The sequence below is a fragment of the Zonotrichia leucophrys genome, unplaced genomic scaffold (genome assembly GCF_028769735.1).
Source record: "Zonotrichia leucophrys gambelii isolate GWCS_2022_RI unplaced genomic scaffold, RI_Zleu_2.0 Scaffold_36_1286893, whole genome shotgun sequence".
In the NCBI taxonomy this organism is placed as follows: Eukaryota; Metazoa; Chordata; class Aves; order Passeriformes; family Passerellidae; genus Zonotrichia; species Zonotrichia leucophrys.
In genome coordinates, this window is record NW_026992241.1 from 8,724 (window position 1) to 28,421 (window position 19,698).

Below are 19,698 nucleotides of genomic sequence, written 5' to 3' on the forward strand. Positions count from 1 at the left end.
GAGGTTTGGTACCTAGATTCTTTGGTATTCCAGTTTTAAAATAATAAGCCTTTTGCTTTGCTAAAGGACAAGGAAACCAATTAACAAGGTACTCAGGCCCTGTTCGTGCAAGAACTAGTCAGGCGCTCGCAGCTGCGCCTTCCCCACTTATGATGGAACTATTTAACCATTCTGCGTGCGGCGTCCGAGCCGTTGTGCTTGCTTCCTCCGCTATGCAACCTCCTCATCGCAAGATCTATGATCCAGTGGCAGCCTGGGGCGGGTAGTGCGTGTGAAAGAAGGCCGGGGGAGGAGGGAGACACGGGTCACGTCCTGGTAGTGGCGGCCTGGGTAGCCCTTTGGGAAACCGGAGGGAAGTGAGGCTTTTTTCCCCCTCCCTTCTTGCAGGGGAACTCGGAGTCCCGTCGGCGCGGAGCGAGGGCGCCCGCTCTACCGTGAGCCCCAGCTAGCACGGGAAGAACGGCTGTCCGCCCAGAAGCACCTCCAGGGAGCAGTCGAGTCCGCCGCTAGAGCGCCCGCATGCTAGGACGCTCTGGCAGGCGCCACGCGCTTTCTCTGTCGTCCGGCCCGCCTCTCCGAGTGTGTGGCACTGTCGCGAGCGGAGCAGTCGTGCAGGCTCCGCCATGATGAGCAGTGGAGGGATCGGGGTGCCGCTAGGCTTCCCCTTGGCCCCCACGTCTGTCATCCAGATCACGAACCTCTCCTCGGCTGTGACCAGTGAGCAGATGCGGACTCTCTTCAGCTTCCTGGGAGATATCGAGGAGCTGCGCCTCTATCCACCGGAGTAAGCAGGGTCTGCGTCGGCTCTCAGAACAGTAGAGATTTAGGATGAGGAAGAGGCTTAGAGGGGTCTAGAGGACGGAGGGAAAGGAAGAGGCAGAAGGTCCTATGTGCCATCTCGAGTGTGGGCATCAGTCTCCCGCACGTGGGTGTGTGTCTGCCACCCCTTTGTATGGGGCAGGAACGTTAGGGGAAAGGGGCTATATGCCTGGACCTAAGATGGTTACCTCGGTCCGGAGGAGGGGAGCAGTCGCGGTATCTCTGGAGCGGCCTGTAGAAACACGGCGAGTTTTGTTCTCGTGGTGGCAGTTGGAGCCGCGGTCACCTGGTTGCAGCTGTCGGCACTGAGTCAGTCTGACAAGACGCGTGCTCGTAGGCTGCCCCAAAGCGCTTCCTAGGTGCAGGTCTCGTTTCCCCCGTTTTCCTGAAAACCTGTTTTTTGTGTCCCACCTTTCTCTTCGCTCGGATTCATCCCAAGGGGAGGAGGAGAGGGGGAGGACGGGCGGGAGCGCCCCAGGCCTGACCTCGGCCTGGCTACCTGGTCTCGCCGGCACGCATCGCCCGAGTGGCGCGGCCGGCAAGACCAAGCTCTTTTTGTTCGAACGGCCGTTTTCTTCCGCGAGAAAGGGGTCACTCGAACAGAAGTCAGCATAGCTGTTAACAGAGGAACGGTATCTGGCCTGTGCTTAGAAATATCTCCGATAGGACGTTTGCAGTAAGTGAAAATTAGTAACGGACCTTACACGTTTCTCTAAATTGTAGCTGTCCTCATATCAACTGCATGCAAGGGATCTGCTCAAATGAGAGATAATATTGTTATTTTGCAAACCTCAATGTTTCTTCAAAGCAGATGGAACAGAAGAGGAAAATAAATATTTTTTTTAACACATCTGTTATATTAGGAAGTGAATGGCAGACTGGCCCTTTCAAACAATATATATATAAGAAAATTAAATAGGAATATCAGAAAGGGGCAGGGGGAGCCATTCACATCCAGACTTCAATTTTAATACAAAGAAGACAGGAATAAAGTTTAATTATAAAAAATACTAGCAAAAGAAGATGGTATTTGTCCATTTTAATGTGTTGCTAGATTATACATAGCTAGATTTGGATGAGGAATATTCAGAAAACCTAAATGTGATTTAACATATATAAAGTACATATAGTAGACATCCATTCATGTCAAGATAAAACAGCTTTACCTAAGTTTTAAACACTTTAATAGATTTATAGTGATTTTTGCACAGTTTCCTAGGGTTTTATTTTGGACTTGTTCCACAATACACTTAATACACTTATCAGAGAATAGAATCATAGAATGGCTTGGATTGAAAAGGACCTTAGAGATCATCTAGTTCCAACCCCCCTGCCACGGGCAGGGACACGTTGTGCTAGACCAGGTTGCTCAGGGTCACATTGAATTTGGCCTTGAACACTTCCAGGGATGGGTCATCCACAACTTATCTGGGCAACCTGTTTCAGTGCCTCACCATCCTCACAGTAAAGAATGTTTCCCTAATATCTAATCTAAACATACACTTTTTCAGTTTGAACCTATTCCCCCTTGTTCTCTCACTATATGCTCTTGTAAAACATCCAGCCTTCTTGTAGGCCCTCTTTAGGTACTGAAAGGTCGCTATAAGGTCTCCACAATGTCTTCTTTTCTCCAGGCTTAACAGCCCCAGCTCTCTCAGCCTGTCTTCATAGGAGAGGTGTTCCAGCCCTCTGATCACCTTCATGGTCCTCCTCTGGACTCTCCAACAGGCCTATGTCCTTCCTGTGCTGGAGACCCCAGAGCTGGATGCAGTGCTCCAGGTGGGATCTCACAAGAGCAGAGTAGAGGGGGAGAATCACCTCCCTCGACCTGCTGGTCATGCTCCTTTTGATGCAGCCCAGGATACAGTTGGCTTTCTGGGCTGCAAGCACACATTGTCAGGTAAACAATATGGTGAAACAAAGTTGTACATTGCATTGTGTACAATTGTAGCCTCTTTTCTCTCTTATTCTATATTGCAAATATTCAGCATACACACAAAATATTTTTCCTTTGTCAGGCATGAGTTTGCAGAGTACAATGAAGTTGTGTTCTCTTCTGTATGCACAATTTTGCTTATTAAAAAGAGGACATTCAAGTTTAAAGATTTACTGCAATATTTGTAATCCCATTGCCTTTTCTGGGCATGTTTCTTTCTAATAGATATGAACTTGTAGTTCTGTTGATGCTCAACATTAAACAGAATATGTAGACATTATATGTATATGTACATGTGTATATACACTTGATAAATCATATAAACTCTCCTTTTTCTAATTCAGCATTATGATCTTTCCAAATAAAAGTATAAATTTTTCTTCACCTCTTCAAAATCAGTCATGTTTGTCAGCCTTCTACTTTTTCCCTTAATCTGTTGAAGTCTAATACATAAAATCTTATATTAAATACTCAGTAGTGTTGTTATTAATTTTTTTTTTTTGTTTGAAAGGAAATAGATCTCATTCTGGTATTTGTCAATTAACTTGGTCAAGGACATGAACCATTTTGAAGTATTGATCTTGGTAATTGAATTTATTTTTGAAATATTTTTCCCCATTCTTGAAAGATGCAGTATTACATATTTAGATTATCTTTTTCTTCCTGATTCTCTGATATTTTGCTCTGTCAGAGCAATCCAAGAGATTTATAGAAGTGGTGAATTTGATCAGGTGATCATTTCAACTTTATAGGAAACTCCTTTGATAACACTGTTCCACTGTAGTTTAGTTGTGCAGCACCCTACTGCTGACTTGAATGAAAAAAAAAGGATTTATTACTTACTAGGGAATGAGGATGACATATCATGTACCTATAGGCTCTTCAATGATTGTAGAACTAAGTATAGGGCTGTGCTATGAACTAGCATCATGAGAGAGAAGTTACTTTTCAGCAATTTTCTACATTTTCCCAGTCTCCTGTTATTTGTCTCTAAAAGTGGGATTCGTCACCTGGTGTGCAGTAAGACAATCTCACACACAGTGACAAGGTATGTTGTTAGTTCATATTTGCACAAAGGTCGTTGCTGAGTGGTAAATCCAAAAAGCTAGCACACAGAGCAGAGAACTTGATCATCATTTATACAATGTTAATCTAATCTATTCCACCTATCTACTACATATTCAATGTTTACTATACTATTGGTTACTCATAAAAGGGCTAATTGCATAAAGTATTTTGTAAATCATTATTAGCTACTGCGCCTTCTCAGGGCTCTTTCATTTGAATTGGGGGTTGTTTGGTGGTCATGATCTCCCCCTGATGGAATTACCTTTTACCCAGTTGGACCTGCTTTCAGCACAGTTGATTAGTTGGCTTTGTTAGTTTCTACTTATCTTGGGCAAATGTCCTTTTGGTCTGTAAATTCTGCATTCTTCTTGTCCATTATCATAACCTCCCCCTAGGTCTGTGGCCTCCATACCCAAACAAAGCGATTCTATTGACAAGCAACCCATCAAAGACATCACTGTCATTAACATACCCCTTGGTTTTATAGGGTGCAACAGAGAATTTCTTTAAAAAACTATCAGAAAGTCTCAATTGTTAAATATAATTACTTTAAAGAGAAAGTATTAATGTTGGATTAGTTCACTTAAAGTTCTTGTAAGGATGCACAATGTGGAGAAGAAGAGAGAGAACCAACCTCAGTTTTTTAATGCATTAAATAAAAGGCAGGTTCTTTAAGATGACTCTTCAGTATTTCTAGTGAGCTTCCTGAACCCAGTGATTTTTCCAGGCAATTAATATCTTAAGACTGGGGTTTTAAAGTAACAGTTTCTGACAAGGTCCTATATTTTTTTATACTGAAATGATTGGGATGACTTTTATGAATGTTGAACTAAATCACACTATGCTCTTTGGTAGTTTGTCACTTCATGTTTTATCTTCATTAATCAAAGCCCTTCAGTTTCTTCAGTCATTGTTAAGCAGACATCCCATTAAGAAGGATGGATTTAATATCTGTCATTTTCCTGAAAGCCTAGTTCTCTGTGAGGAAGTGTCTCTTGTGTATGAGAGGTTTTTGCACTTTAGGCAGTTGCCAGTAAATGCTGTTTTATTATTATTGTTGTTTTCTGAAGAGGTCTGTGTGAACTGTGAATGAGCTGCTTTCAGATTCAGGATTGCGGGCATAGGAAACCCTTGGTACTGAAGAGGTTTCCATATGGTCATCATTATGATTTTAGCAACTTGTCAGTGAGACTTCATGGACACTGAAAACAATATTTCTTTTTATTGAAAAGCTATGAACGTGTGTCATATTTCAGTAGGTCATAATGCTTGTTACTGGTGGCTGTTTGTATTTACCTGTTTTCTTACAAGAAAGTTTAAATTTGACTTGACTGTACAACTATATACTGTTCTGCTCTCTGGAAGACTTTCCATTGAAATTTTAATCTAAAATTGAAAGCACCTATTTGATGAATAACATCAGTAAACAAGTTATGTGGAGGTGGGAAGAGGTTCTTTTTTTTTTAAATCCACTCATTTTACTCTTAAGTAATTTGTATTTGATTATCAAATCTCAAAGAGACTAGCTGAGTTTATATTTTATCTTGTTACAATTGTCTGCTGTATTGCTTTAAAATTGGTGTCAAACTTGCCCAAGAAACTTTGACTTCATGAGATTTTTAACCATTTCCTCATAAGACCTCTCTTATAGACTGTTGTAAGTATCTTTCAGTGCTCAAAGACCTCTTTTATTCCATTTCATTACTATTGCAAAGCATTTTGATCACCTCTTCATCCCTGTCCCATAAACAGAGCTTTAGCCTTGAGAAGAAGTATGTTCAGAGAATTTGAGTTTTTTTTTTCCTTTTTCTAACTGCTCAGAATTGAAAGTAAGGGATGCTTGTAAAATCCTTTCAGAAAATAGGACTTTTATGTTGTTGACTTTTTTATTTACTTGTACATATAATATTTTTCCATTTTGCTTACATCTTGAGGAAAATAGGAGGACTGAATTGCAGGTTTCTAATTTTACCAAATGAGATCTGTTTTTTTTTTACGATAAAGACTTTAATATCATAAAGAAAAGTTAAAGATGTATATGAAAATTATTTGGAAAATTGTTGTTAGACAGGGAGAAGCAGTTAACAAGAAGATAAGCAGTTAACAAGAACATAAGATAATATTACAGTCACAGCCTTGGTAAGAGAATTTATCTCCTACAAGTTGTTACTACATCAGGGCCTTGGTGTGGATTTGCCACTTGTGTGTAGAAGAGGGTGGCTTTAGTGGGGCTTCTGTCATCTTCAGTGATATTTTGTCATCAAAGTCTGAGGAAAAACTCCTGACATTTTGAATATCTGTGTATGGTCTTGATTTGGGTAGATTCTCATGCTGAGAATGGAGAATTGCTGTCATTGTTTAACAGGTGCTCCTCAGTTTGCCATTTGCAAAACCATGCTTTTGCGTTAGGTTCGTCACCCAGTTGAAATCTGTGTTTCAGAGAAGCCTTTAAAATTATATTTGTAGTGATACACCTTCAAATGTGGCTGTAAGAGGATTTTTGATTAGTTAAGTATTGAAAAGCTTTATGGAAATTGAACTTTAGCAGAATGAATTGTTCGAAAGCAGGGAGGCACAAAATGTCTGCATCAGGTATTGAAAGCCTTGCTATAATACTGTTTGCTTATGGGTGTTCTGGAGTTGTCTTGGAAGTTAATACACACAAGTGTTTCTTAGTTATTGTTATATCCAGCAGTGGCTGCAGTATAGATAAGGCCTTTGAGATAAAATACACAGAGCTTTATTTAAATGTGATCTGCACCATTATTCCAGAACATCTTATTTTGACAGGTTATAAGTTTCTGTTGTCTTCTCCACCATCATCAGCCTGAGAAAATTTGGACGCTTAGAGAGATATTTTATAGCCTTTTATTTGATTTTTCACTGTAGATTTCTGAATAGGTAATTCTTAAGTTTTTGGTTGGTTTTTGTTCTGTTGGGGGATGGATGTTGCTGTCTCCCTACAAAGGAAAAGAAAAATGGTAGAAACATCTGAATGCTATTTATATCTTTATTTCCTTTTTGAGTTTTCTTGCATTTTTAAAGAAACTGGATTATAGTAACCTTAAATCAGAAATGTAGGACTTGCTTTTTTGCAACGATGCTTTGTAACTGTAGGAAGAAGGCTATGAGACTACCTCAATTCAGCCTTAAAAAGGATTGGCCAAAAAAAAAAAAAAAAGGGATTAAAACAGAATAGGACTTTTCTGCTTTAAGAAAGACTTCTTACAAAGCCTACTGGGGAAGTTTAGGAGGCCCACTTTGCAAAAAAAGAGGACTCAGTGTCCCTGGTTTAAGACAAATTTGGGAGAAAACCTCCAAAAGGGGGCCTCTCCAGAAAGCAAAACCACACGGCCCCTCACCCCAACCGGTTCAGGAAGGATTCCTTGGAGAGAAGTGGAAAGAACCTGTTTGTTTAACAGGCACAGCATCCCCCAGCACACAAAATGAACAATACCAGATGATACCACTCTTCCACCGCTCTGAAAAAAGATGGCAAATTCAGAAAGTCTCTCTTGGGGGTGGTCGCTCTGTTCTCAGTCCCTCCGGCACTGGGGTAGCTGCTGCAGCCACAAGGTGCAAACTCTCAGTGTTTCTCAGGTCCCAGTCTGGAGCAGGTTCGAGTAGGTCCAAAAAAAGGGAAAGGAGAAACAGTCCAGGAAGAAATTTGGACTGCTTAGCTAAACTAGCTAATGAGCAGAAGCAAAAAGCAAGAGCAAAGCAGGAGCAAAGCAAGAGCAAAGTGAAAAGTCAAGCAAAAAGCAAAAGCCGCACTATGTACTGCCCTGTCTCTGTGTGCCGCCAGCCATGGAGGAGCAGGCTGATAACAAAACCAAAACAAAACTTTCACTCTTTAGAGCCAGTCTTGAAGGCACAGAACATAATATCCAGCATAAACAGAACACATGAATGGGGATACAAGCATCATAATGTCACCCTAGGACACTCAGTCACTGTGAAACTTTTTAGAATTTCAGAACTTTTGGATCTTAATCATATCCTTTGATGTAGATGCAGCATTGATGTGTTTTCAGCAGAAGTGGTCTCCTTATCAGCGAATTTTTCCTTTTCATTACTTCTCCAGTGAATCTCATGATTAGCTTAACTTTCAGAAAACACTTTGTAGCAAGGCTTTTTTTTAGAGGCTTTTTGCAGTAATATTCTTATGTTAATATTTTTAACCTACTTCTCAGATAGCTTTTGTGATTGAAATCCAGGAAATACAGAGAGGGAAATATAGAAATTACACTTGTCATAACTGGCTCTGTAGTTTTTGGGATTTATAAGGTTTATTTATGTAGGCTGTAACTGCCTGGAATAGAATTATGTTTTTGAGTTACCAATGAAAACAATAAAGAAAAAAAGCTAAGTGATGTTAGAAGTTTGAACCAGAGAATCTTCAATGGAGGCTTCAATCATTTGGGTTGTAACACTGGCATATGTATTAATTAACAAACAAACCCCAAACAACAAGAAAAAACCCAAAAGACCCTCCTCCTCAAACTTACCCACACAGGCCTCTGTCCCCCCCAACCCAAAACAAACAAAGAATCCTGTGGCCATTAAAAAAACAAATCTTTGCAATGAGCAAAGTCTGGCTCTTCAGAATATGTAACATTACAAGTTGCATGCAAACATTTCTGCTGAGTACTGAGGTAGTCATAGCTCTTTGTCAGCTCTGATGGAAAGTGTCCTGAATTGAAACTTTACAGATGGCTTAAAAGCCATTTTTATACATTTATTTCTTTCCTGATTATGAAAACTTGAAACTGGGAAAACATTGTCCACTACAGACAAATGGATAGAAGAAATGTAGTAATCTTGCAATGTTTTTATAAATTGCATAAGGTTGACTTTCATATTTATGTTTCTCCCCCTCTCTGCTTATTTTTCTCCCTCAATGTTTCTGTTTTCACAGAATTTTCCATCATAAATGTTTCTGACTGCCATTCTGAAGTTGACCAGCTCTCTAGATATTTTATCTAGATGTTACCTTTCTGGTAACCAGAAACATACCAATCTGCCTGCCTCAGATTAAGTTCTGGGTTCATTTATGCAATTAATATGATGAAATAATGTGCCCAAAACTTGTGAGCTTTTATTTAAATACTAAAGCTTAATTAATTCCATCCAAAAACTTTGGGAGTACCTGCTTGGAATTTGAGGGACTACAAGATGGATTGGACTAAACTTCAACTCCTGGTACTTCTGAAAGCTGATAAGTGTTATAGTTGAGAGGGTCAAGATTAAACAGTTCAGGTAGTGTATTTTCCATGATTTACTACTTTTGTAGAAGATAGATGCTTTTTTTAAAATGGAACTTGCTGATGTTTCAGCAATAACCTTTTGTGTTCTATCTTTGAAGGTTTTACCTGAACTTACTTCATATGAAGAAATAAACTAATTGTGTAGAGTGTAAATCTTGACCAGGGAATATATCTTTTAAAGCAAACTTTGGTTTTGATCAAGATTACAAAATTTGCATATTTTGCTTTCTGGTCAGTCTGTTGGTGTACTTTTTAATGGAAAAGCAAGTTACCCAACATACCTATTTTTCATTTCCTTCTTTATTCTAGTCTAATAGTGAATTCTTCCTACTCCCTCCAGTGTTATCCTGTACCACACCAGGTCAAACTAAGATAAGATGATAAAAAGGATATTTGTTACATTAGTGAACTAAGATGTAACAATTCTAAGAATTCTCAAGAATGTGTTTTTATCTTAATATGATTTAACAAAATTTCTTTTGTGAAGGCCTAAGAAAGAATATCAGTTAATATGGGATAATATCCAAACGATACACTAAAAATGACTGAGCTTATTGTCTTAGAATTATAGAATACCCTGAGTTGAAAGGGACCCACAAGATTCATCAAAGTCCAACCCCCAGCTCTGCACAGCACCATCCCAAGAATCACACCATGTACCTGGGAGTATTGTTCAAATGCTTCTTGAACTCAGTCAGGCTTGGGGCTGTGACCAACTCCCTGGGGACCCTGTTCCATTGCTAAACCACCCTCTGGGTGAAGAACCTTTTCCTAATATCTAACCTAAACCTCCCCTGACACAGCTTCATGATGTTCCCTTGGGTCCTGTCACTGGTCACACAGAGGAGAGAGCAATGTCTGCTCCTCCTCCTCACAAGGAAGTTGTGGACTGTGATGAGATCCCTCTCAGTCTTCTTCAGGCTGAACAGACCAAGTGATTTCAGCTGCTCCTTAGATGGCTTCCCCTCAAGGCCCTTCACCATCCTCTTGGCCCTCCGTTGGACACTGATGTTTTTAAACAAGTTTTATCTGGAGGATAAAAGATAAACTATACATTATTTACTCGACAAAAGTGTCCTGTAAATATGCTATTTACAATAACAGTGTAATTTTGTTTAGCAAGATTTGTAAAGAAAATCAGCCTTGTTAATTTGGGCTTTTGGCTTCTGTAACTTTCCATTAAAAAGAAGGAGGGGCTATATTATGAGTTTTTAAGTGACAAGGCAAATTAGTAAATTTGTACATGTTGTAAATATTAGTAATTTTTTAAGTAGGCAAATTAGTAAATTTCTACACTTGTCTTTTGGGTAACTTTTCCAGGAAATCTAACTTTTTTTAAATTAAGAAATAATAGCTGAAAATATATGCATACATTTATTTAATATGGCTAATTGTTGTTTTTTTTTCCTTTTATCTTGCAGCAACACACCTCTTACTTTTTCCTCCAAAGTGTGTTATATTAAGTTTCGTGAAGCATCAAGTGTTGGTGTGGCCCAGCATTTAACTAACACGGTTTTTATTGACAGAGCTTTGATAGTTGTGCCCTGTGCAGAAGGTTGGTATTTTAGACATTCTTCTGTAATGTTGGTCTTTGTCCTGTCTGCTAACTGTTTTAAGCTTTCTATCTAAAGAGGCAGTGCTCTGTTATTTGATTTTTTTTCTGTAAAAAAAAGCCTTGAAACAAAATTGAAAATCAAATGAAGAAACCAAATTATCTAGATTAAACTGAAATCCAGCATTAGAAAAAAAATAGTTGATTTAAATTAGGATAGTTCAATTTTCCACAGTTATTACATATTTTGTGGGAAAATAAGGTAAACTAATACACTTCATTATAGTTTGTATTGGCAAGCTTATTCCCACACAAAGTTCTCTCTGAAGTCAATGGAGCACTGCAAAGATAAAGCAGTTTCCTGGCACTGTGATAATATGGCAGTTTGGATCTTAATGTGTTGCCCTTGGTGTGGTGTTTTGGTTTTGGGGTTTTTTTTAATAGTAATTATTTTTCAGTTTTTTAGACCAAATTCCAATTTTGTCTTGTAGATGTTATATATGCTTTTGACTATTTTAGATTAATCTAATCTTATGTATTTTGCATTTGTGATGGTAATTGCTGTTTGAATATAAATATTTACTTTCTAATTTAATAAAAAAAAAGTTTCAAATTTTCTTTCTTGTTCCTGTGGAAAAATATCACTTTGTGTGCAATAAAAAGGCTTTCTTATGCATACTGGTACTCTTCTTTTAGATATCTTTAAAAATGCAATCAACTGTACAGAATGCTTCTAGTGTAAAATATTTTTCTAACTCAGTAAAATAAAGTGAATACTAAATTTACAAGTGTTTCTTTAACTAGCTTTGAGGTCCTGCTTTTACATGTGTTGAATACAAGGTAGTTCTGATTGTTAGTATACTATCCCAGATTTAAATGCAGTTCTATGAAGCATGGTCCTACTTACTGTAGGCAGATCACCAGAGTTAGGCAGAGCCTCCTTTCCTTCATTGTGATAATTGTGGGAATTGAGCATTTGCCCATTTGGATCTGGATTGCCTCTTTGGAGTGGAGTATTCCAGTTGATGGAGTACAGATAACTTCACATGATAGCTGTTTTGCCACGAACAAAAATATTTAGAAAGATTGATCCGTAAACTGCAGCAAGTTCAGAAATATCTGCTATTAACAGGACTTTTATAACTTCAGTAGTCAGGTTTTGGTTCAAAAAATACTGTTGACTTTTTGGAGTTTAACTGTGGTCCCAGAGTGCCATATTTTGGCATGTTTGCCACATCATGATCTAGATAGTATGAGATTAGTGCTGCTGCAGTGATGGTCTGGGGTTTTCCTAGCAAACTCTGACAAGTCTTAAAAATTTCATAGACTCTTAGATGACCTACAGTACACTGTCTATTCTTGTAGCCTTGTTAACATGGACATATTGACAAGTCTTTGTGAAGCCTAGATTTTTAGTTGCTTTTATGGTTTGTTTGGGGGACTTTTGGGTTTTATTTTTGGAACTCGTTCTTAAACCACAAAGAGGATATTGCTGTATCCACTTAAAGCTTTGTAAAGGCTTTGGGTAGGCAAAATGTATCAGAACAGCATCCTTATTGAAAAATTGCCCTTAAGTAATTGACTGCAAATTCTTCAGAATCTTGACACTGGTTCAGTACTGCCAGAGAGGAAAGATTGCTACCTAATGGATGAACAACACTTCCTGGTATTTTTCTTGAGATCACTGCATGATGTGATATGACAACAGGCAGGTAGAGCTATGTTTTCCTGTGTCTCTTTATGGCAGACAATGAGGGGAAGGAGAATAAAATCAAAGTTCTGAGAAATCTTGTTCCAACCCTGTTTGTAGCTGACTTATTAGGTATTTCTCAGAAAATGTGTTACAGAAAAACTGTCACTGTTTCAGACCATTCTGGACCCCACAGAGATTTATATATAATTAGGTGAACAAGTGATTGGGTTGTGAGGTCAATTTCTATTTTCAAGTCAGAATGCTGTTTTCATGTAACTTTCTAATAGAATAACTAATTTTAATTTGCAAAGATGTGAATTTATATAGGTTTAACTTTCTGAGACCATAGTGCAACATTTTTTATTCACTATGTATAATTGTTAACGGAATCAGTGGAGTGTACAATGGGCTTTAAAAATAACAATGGCTATATTCTACTAAAAGGTTAAATTATATCAGTAGCCAACAGTGCCAGCAATAAAATGTTTTATGTGCTGAATTAAACATATAGAAGGAGTAAAATGAAACTCTGAAAACTTGATTTTAGAAAACAGAATAAGATCTGAAATTTGTAGTGTATTTAGACAGTGGTTAATTAAGAATATGAGGAAGGAACCACTACACAATGAAACTGTTCATTTTGTGACATTTAATAAGCAATTTAACAAAAATATAATTGTAAATTAATTAACATTATCAAGTTTTCAAAATATAACTTTCTTTTGTGTGTATCATTAGGTTTTTCTTTAAACATTACAGTTTGAGAACACAAATTTTGAAAGATAAACAAAGATACCACCCTAATAATTCTAAATTTTATGTCCACATTGTCTAGTAGATGGATTTTGACTATTAATTTGGTTTTGTATGTTTTTTCTGTGTGATATTTGTGCATTATTAGATGACTAGACTGGCCAAGGCAGACCTGTTGCACTTGCCTGAGTTAGGCATTGTTTGCCATTCCACTAAACCTGCCGCCAAGTGAAATCTTCATGGGGGAAATGAGATTGAAGTCTGGCCTGCTGAAGATGGACGCCCTGTCTCTGTTTTCATTTTATTTTGCTTTCCTTCCTTTGTTTCTTTTATTTTCACTTTTTAATTTTTTTTCCTTTTTGTTTTGTTCTGTTAAATCCCTTACCCTTGTACTTGTCAACTGGTAATTCAGCTCTGAAAAAAATTATGCTTTGTAAAGGGTTCATAGTGTTTCATTTTGAAGTTGACTTGAAGCTACTTGTGGATGGTATACAGAGAATTTAGGATATGTTTAAGTTTTATGCTGTGAGCTATGGATAAGTTTTGTTTGGAATACATTTAAGCATCTCAATTCAACAGATGAACCCATTGTGTCAGACTGGAATAGTGAAAACTATCAGTTTTAAGATGCATTCTTTCATATGTTATGCTTTGTGAGCTTATTTTGAAAGAAAAATTAAAACTTTCTGGAGAAATTACTTTACAAAGTAAAATCATTCTTTTTCTCTGCTATTTTTCCTTTTCTCAGCAGAGTACTTTTAGGCTGCATGATCTGTTTAAAAGAAGGGTTTCTATTTATATCTAATAAGAAGAGTTTAATTATTTCTGATATTGAGCTTTCATGAGTATTGAATGTCATGAAATATTTGTTTGCTTCTGATGAAACCTTGCTCCAGTGAGGTCAGTGGCAGTAAGATTTCATTCTTTTGTTTTTGTAATTTTTAGAAAAAACTGTTTACCCCTCATAAGTACAAATGCAGCCTGAGATTTTTTTTTTGGAATGTGTTGTGAGGCACATTGTCTTTTAACACTCTTATTCATGGGAAGATTGAAAAGTTTTTTGTGTGAGTATGTGTGTATTGCACTTTTGCATGCTCCAGTGGTCATTATTTCAAGAAGAGGTTAAAATCAAATTATCATCTCACAATCTCAGAAGCCCTGGCAGTTCATGCTGGAGTGATTGAGAAAGTTCTTATCCCTAAATGATGTTTGTTCTTGTGAAACAGAAGCCCTAAAACAGAAGTGCTGGACAAGGTAATGTGTCTAGTCCTCAAGCATTACTCTTCCCAGCCAGCTGCATTGGGACCAATTGGCTTGATTCTCATAATGCACCAAGCTGAGAACTGTAGCTGGGAAGAGCTTTGTGATCTCTGTTGGATTTAGCTGTGCCAGTTGAGGTAATTACAAGTAGTTGTAATGTCTTTAATCTCTGCTGCTAAATCCAATAAGAATCATGAAGTGAATCACACGGAAATTATTTTATTTATAAGTGTGCATTTTCCATTGATTTAAAATAGTAAAAAAAACCCCAATTACTTTAAAATTCTTTCAAGTAAATGTAAAAATAAAGTATTTAAAAAAGAAATGTACTTTAGTTATTTTTAAAGCTGTTTTGGGGTGATGGGAGGATTAACCATGTAATTTCAGTATAAAGAGTAAGAAATTAATTTCTGAGCACATGGACAGTGATAAAAATACTGTGGTTAGTACCTGCTTAACACAGGTATTTCTGTTTAGCATTTAACAAAATGGATTTTGGTACAGACGAGATTGACTAGGGCTTTTAAGCACTTAGGAAAGCTACATTTCTGAAGAAGCATAAGGTATCTCTAGGTAATACAGAGCTAATTCTACATTTGCTTTCAAATTCCTTTGCAAAGTGAAAAATAAATAAATAAATAAATGATCATAGAATCTAATTTACTAAACACTCATGCATTCAAATAAATATTTCTAAGGATGCGGTACAGATGTGGCAAATTTCTTTTGCTTGTTTCCCTTATTAAAAAATAAATATATTTGCCTCATTTCCATTCAGCTTTTAAATATCATGAGTTTAAAAACCAAAACAGTTATTCTTAAATGAAAGTGTCCTAATTTGTTATGTCATTACTGACATATTTTGTTGTATTTTTGTGGGCTTGTATCCCTTTTAAAAATAAATGAATGGAGGCTGTAACTTCTGAGGTTATTTGGCCTTGCATATTAATTTGTTTTTCAAAACTGTCTAAAAACCAGGGAAATAAATTTCCAGGATATTTCAGGGTTTTGGTTTTGGGTTTTTTTTTTTGCCCTCAACAGTTTATTTTCTATAGAATTGTTTAAAAGTTTAACCTGATCTTAAAAACTTAAAACTTCGAAAGGGGTATCTTTTCAAAAAGACAGTATCTGAAAATACAAACAAATTTTCAGGGTTCTGTCTGTAGCGGTAGACCTTTCTTCATTCTTGAATAAAATAAATATATCTTTGTGGCATGCACCTCATCAACTAGATTTTGTATTTAACATTAAACATTATGCTGTTGAGGGACCAAAGTATTCTGGAAAAAATGCTGCTAACTTTACAGTTTATATGTGTATGTAATTCATTTTTTTTAAACTATAATAGTTTATTTAACTGAAATTGTTCAATTGATTCCTTAAGCAATGTTTGAGCAAATGAATAATGAATAATTGCAATTATTTCAGTAAGGTGAACCATATACTTAAAGTTTAGAATTGTATTTAAGTACATTTCTGAACTTGACTCCCTGTCAGTTTAGTTATATGCATATGCATAACTCATTTCCTATCTAAAAGGGCTAAATGTCTTAAGCATCTCTTAAGTTTATCTGGTTAAGTGTGTATTGAATTGGCTGTATGTAAGTGCATACTTAAAATTAGGTATATGCTTATGTATATTATTGACCAAGGATCTAAATTACAATTCAGATGTACCACTTTAGGAGCCATTAAATTTACTTGAGCCATGTCTGTTGATCCTGTAGAAACCTCTATGAGTATCCAGTTAATTGCAAGATGCTGGCTCAGCAATCATTTGAAAATGCTTAAGTATTTTGTTGTTCAGAAGAACTGGTATATAACTGTATGCCTAATTTGCACACACAGTTGTTGGAACTGTATATTTGGAAGCCTGTTAGTTAGCTACATAGTAGGCAGGATGTGAGGCAAGGTACCTGATTCTCATGAGCAGTCTGGCAAATCAAGTACACCTCTCATTGCATGCCTGAGTTCAAAATGAGACCTGTTAGGAGTGCTCAGCATTGTGATGATGACTCAGATTTATGCATGTTTTTATAAAAGCCCTGGAAGACATAATAACACAGTTAATTCTTATTTGTTAATAATTTTCCTAATTTTCTCCTTTAGATAGCAAAATAAAGTGGTTTGTTACATGTCAAGGAGCAAGATGCCTCAAAATTTAAATAACGCTAAATAGAAGGTGTGAGAAAAAAGAAGAGTACTGTTATTCTATCTTTTCTAATCCACTCATGCTATATATAAATTAATTTTCATTTATATTTGTTTTGTCCTTTGTATCTCCAACTCTAACCAAGTCCTTGCTGCAGATCTGTAGAACAGGTTTGCAACTTTTGTCTTTTTATTTTTTTTAAGTAGTATGATTCCTGTGGGGTTAATTTTCACAAATATAGCTAAAATTGCACAGTGTTTTGAAAATAAGATAATAATTTGGGTTTTGAGAACAATATTTATAATAATTTTAAAATTCTGAAGTTAAGGGCTTTATAGTTAAAACACATAAAGTTTGAACCAAAGCAGTAAAAGTCACTGCCACAGTATTTGTATATACCTTGACTTGTAAAACAATTTTTAAATAAAAACATTTACATTATTAAAGTGCATGGAGTAATATCACAGGGCTCAAATGGGTAGCATATATACAGTTACTCCAGTAATTTTGAATAAATCATAGATAACTAATGTAATTAGCACTTCTTTTCTTTATTTTTTCAGTTGAGTGTTTAATATTTGTACCAGTTTAAATGCCTTTGCATTTCAAATTTAAAACATGTGTTTATTGCATTTGTAATTATTGCATCTTTTGATTTTTGAAGATTTTTATTATTTCTTTAGCAGTCTAATTGTAACTAACTTTCAATGAAACCTGTGTTTAGTTCAGATTAGACATTGCTTAAACTTTTTGCGTGACAGGGAAAATATAATATGGTTGAAATAGTAGGAAATATAGGTAAATATAGCTTGCTTAGCTGATGATTATCTTTAATTTCAGTAAATTTAAAGCTAATTTATCAAATATTTAGATAAACTGAGATGACCTAGAATGTAAGACAGTACAAATATGAATTTTTCAGCCCTCCCTCCACTCCCAACTTCATTTGTAGTATGTCTTGTGTGGAGTCACAGTAGGGGTTTTTTTATTTATATTTATTTGTACATCAAAAGTAGGTAACTCCAGAGGGTGAAAAAGCTCATGAATTTCAGTTAACACATACTTTGTTTCTTTCTTTTTCTAACTGATTTGGTTATTTGCCATTTCTGGGGATTAAATGTTAAAAAAATGTTCTTCTTTTCTGTATCTGATGTTCTGTGTGCTATTAGTGATGCAGCCAACACGAACGGTTGTCATGTGTAAAACAGCTTTCGATCACCGTGAAAACACCGCCCCGGGAAAGCGTCCATGCTTGATATCGTTTGGTTCATGAACATTAAGTTTCCAGTACAGGTGACCCATAGCTCCAAGTGTTAAATAATTGTGTACATTATTCAGTTTTTAAAATAATAATCCATTAATGACATTGCTAGTCTTTAAAGTTCTGCTCACTTTTGTTTTTCCTAGTAGACGCAGGGTAAAAGGAAATACTTAAGTCCATATCTCTTTGTAAGGATCTGGTAAATAGATTCATTCTTATTTATGACTTTTTTAAATGCAAGGGTAATTGTAAAATCATAGAAAGAGTAACATCTGTGTAGTGTTCCAACTCTGTGTAACGCTTTTCTTTGCTTCTTCAGGTAAAATCCCAGATGAAGCCAAAGCCCTTTCTCTATTGGCACCTGCTCCTACTATGACAAGTCTGATGCCCGGTGCAGGGTTGCTTCCTATACCTACACCAACCCCTTTAACTACAGTAAGTAAAATTCAGTCTCTGATTTCTGGTTTTCCTTTATACTCAGTAGCCTCTCTCTGTTCAGAGAACAAGAACTATCTGATCTGTGGATGTTGTCTTCTCATATGCTAAATCAGTGAGGATTTAGCTGTGGTGCGGAGAGGGTAGATCACAAGATGTCCATGCACTACCTTTCTTGGGTGTTTCTTTCAGGTTCTCGGATTGCAAAATAGTGGCTAAATACTGGATTTGGTTGTGTTCATTTTAGTTGTTGTTCCTTCACTAGACCCATTAATTTGATGCAGTAGCAATGCTATCCACCTCTTAATAAATTACTAAAAGATCATAGTTAAATTGAAAGAGTTCTTCATAATATTAAAATGCTGCAATAGGATGTTTTTGCAACAGGATACTTTGACCCTGGTGGAAGCTGAGGTGAGTCTGACTGAAAATGAGTGGAAGAAACATTCCATTGTGACTGGCCCAGAGGCCCTGTGCATTTTGGGCATAGACTTCCTTCTAAGTGGGTATTTCAAAGACCCAGAGGGACTCAGGTGGGCATTTGGGATAGCTGCTGTGGAGACAGAGGGCGTTAAACCATTGAACACCTTGCCTGGACTATCAGAGAACCCATCTGCAGTAGATCTTCTGAAGGGGGAAGAGCGACAAATACCAATTGCCACGTCGACAGTGCATCGCCAGCAGTACTGGACAACTCAAGATGCTGTGATTCCCATCCACAAGATGATCTGTGATCTGGAGAGCCAAGGGGTGGTCAGCAAGGCCTACTCACCCTTGAACAGTCCCATTTGGTCTGTACACAAATTTGGAGAATGGAGATTTACTGTGGACTATCATGCCTTGAATGAAGTGACTCCACCATTGAGCACTGCTGTGCCGGACATGTTGGAGCTCCAGTATGAGCTGGAGTCCAAGGCAGTGAAGTGGTATGCCACTATTGACATTGCCAGTGTGTTTTTCTCCATTCCTCTGGCAACAGAGTGCAGGCCTCAGTTTCCCTTCACCTGGAGGGGGCATGCAATACACCTGGAACCAACTGTCCTAGGAGTGGAAGCACAGCCCCGCCATCTGCCATGGACTGATCCCAGACTACTCTAGAAAAGGGTGAGGCTCCAGAACATCTGCAGTACATTGATGACATCATTGTGTGGGGGAACATGGCAGCAGAGGTGTTTGAGAAAGGGAAGATCATCCAGATTCTCCTGAAAGCCAGTTTAGCCATCAAAAAGAGCAAAGTCATGGGACCTGCTTGAGAGATCCAGTTCCTGGGAGTAAAGTGGCAAGATGGATGGCATCAGATTCCCACCAATGTCATCAATTAGATCACAGCAATGTCTCCACTGCCCAACAAGAAGGAAATACAAGCTTTTTAGGTGCCATTGGCTTTTGGAAAATGTATATTTCTGAGTACAGCCAGACTGCGAGCCCTCTCTACCTAGTCACCTGCAAAAAGAACAATATCCACTGGGGCCCTGAACGGCAACAAGCCTTCACCCAGATCA

The 19,698-nt window shown here is 37.3% G+C and overlaps 1 protein-coding gene across 7 annotated transcripts in view; it reads left to right on the forward strand.

The window, feature by feature from the left end:
• Positions 1-293: 293 nt before the first annotated feature.
• LOC135460384 (splicing regulatory glutamine/lysine-rich protein 1-like) overlaps positions 294-19,698 on the forward strand; it is an 87,608-nt gene continuing 68,203 nt past the window's right edge. Inside the window, exons 1-4 of one of the 7 annotated variants that reach the window (XM_064737198.1) lie at positions 15,985-16,530; positions 16,646-16,670; positions 17,670-17,793; positions 18,081-18,196. In XM_064737198.1, coding sequence (XP_064593268.1) covers positions 18,134-18,196 — 63 coding nt within the window. In that variant the 5' untranslated portion in view covers positions 15,985-16,530; positions 16,646-16,670; positions 17,670-17,793; positions 18,081-18,133. Of the gene's footprint in view, positions 785-10,511; positions 10,646-15,984; positions 16,531-16,645; positions 16,671-17,576; positions 17,794-18,080; positions 18,197-19,698 lie in introns of those variants that run through there. The other 6 variants (XM_064737197.1, XM_064737193.1, XM_064737196.1 and 3 more) reach the window with 6 other exon arrangements.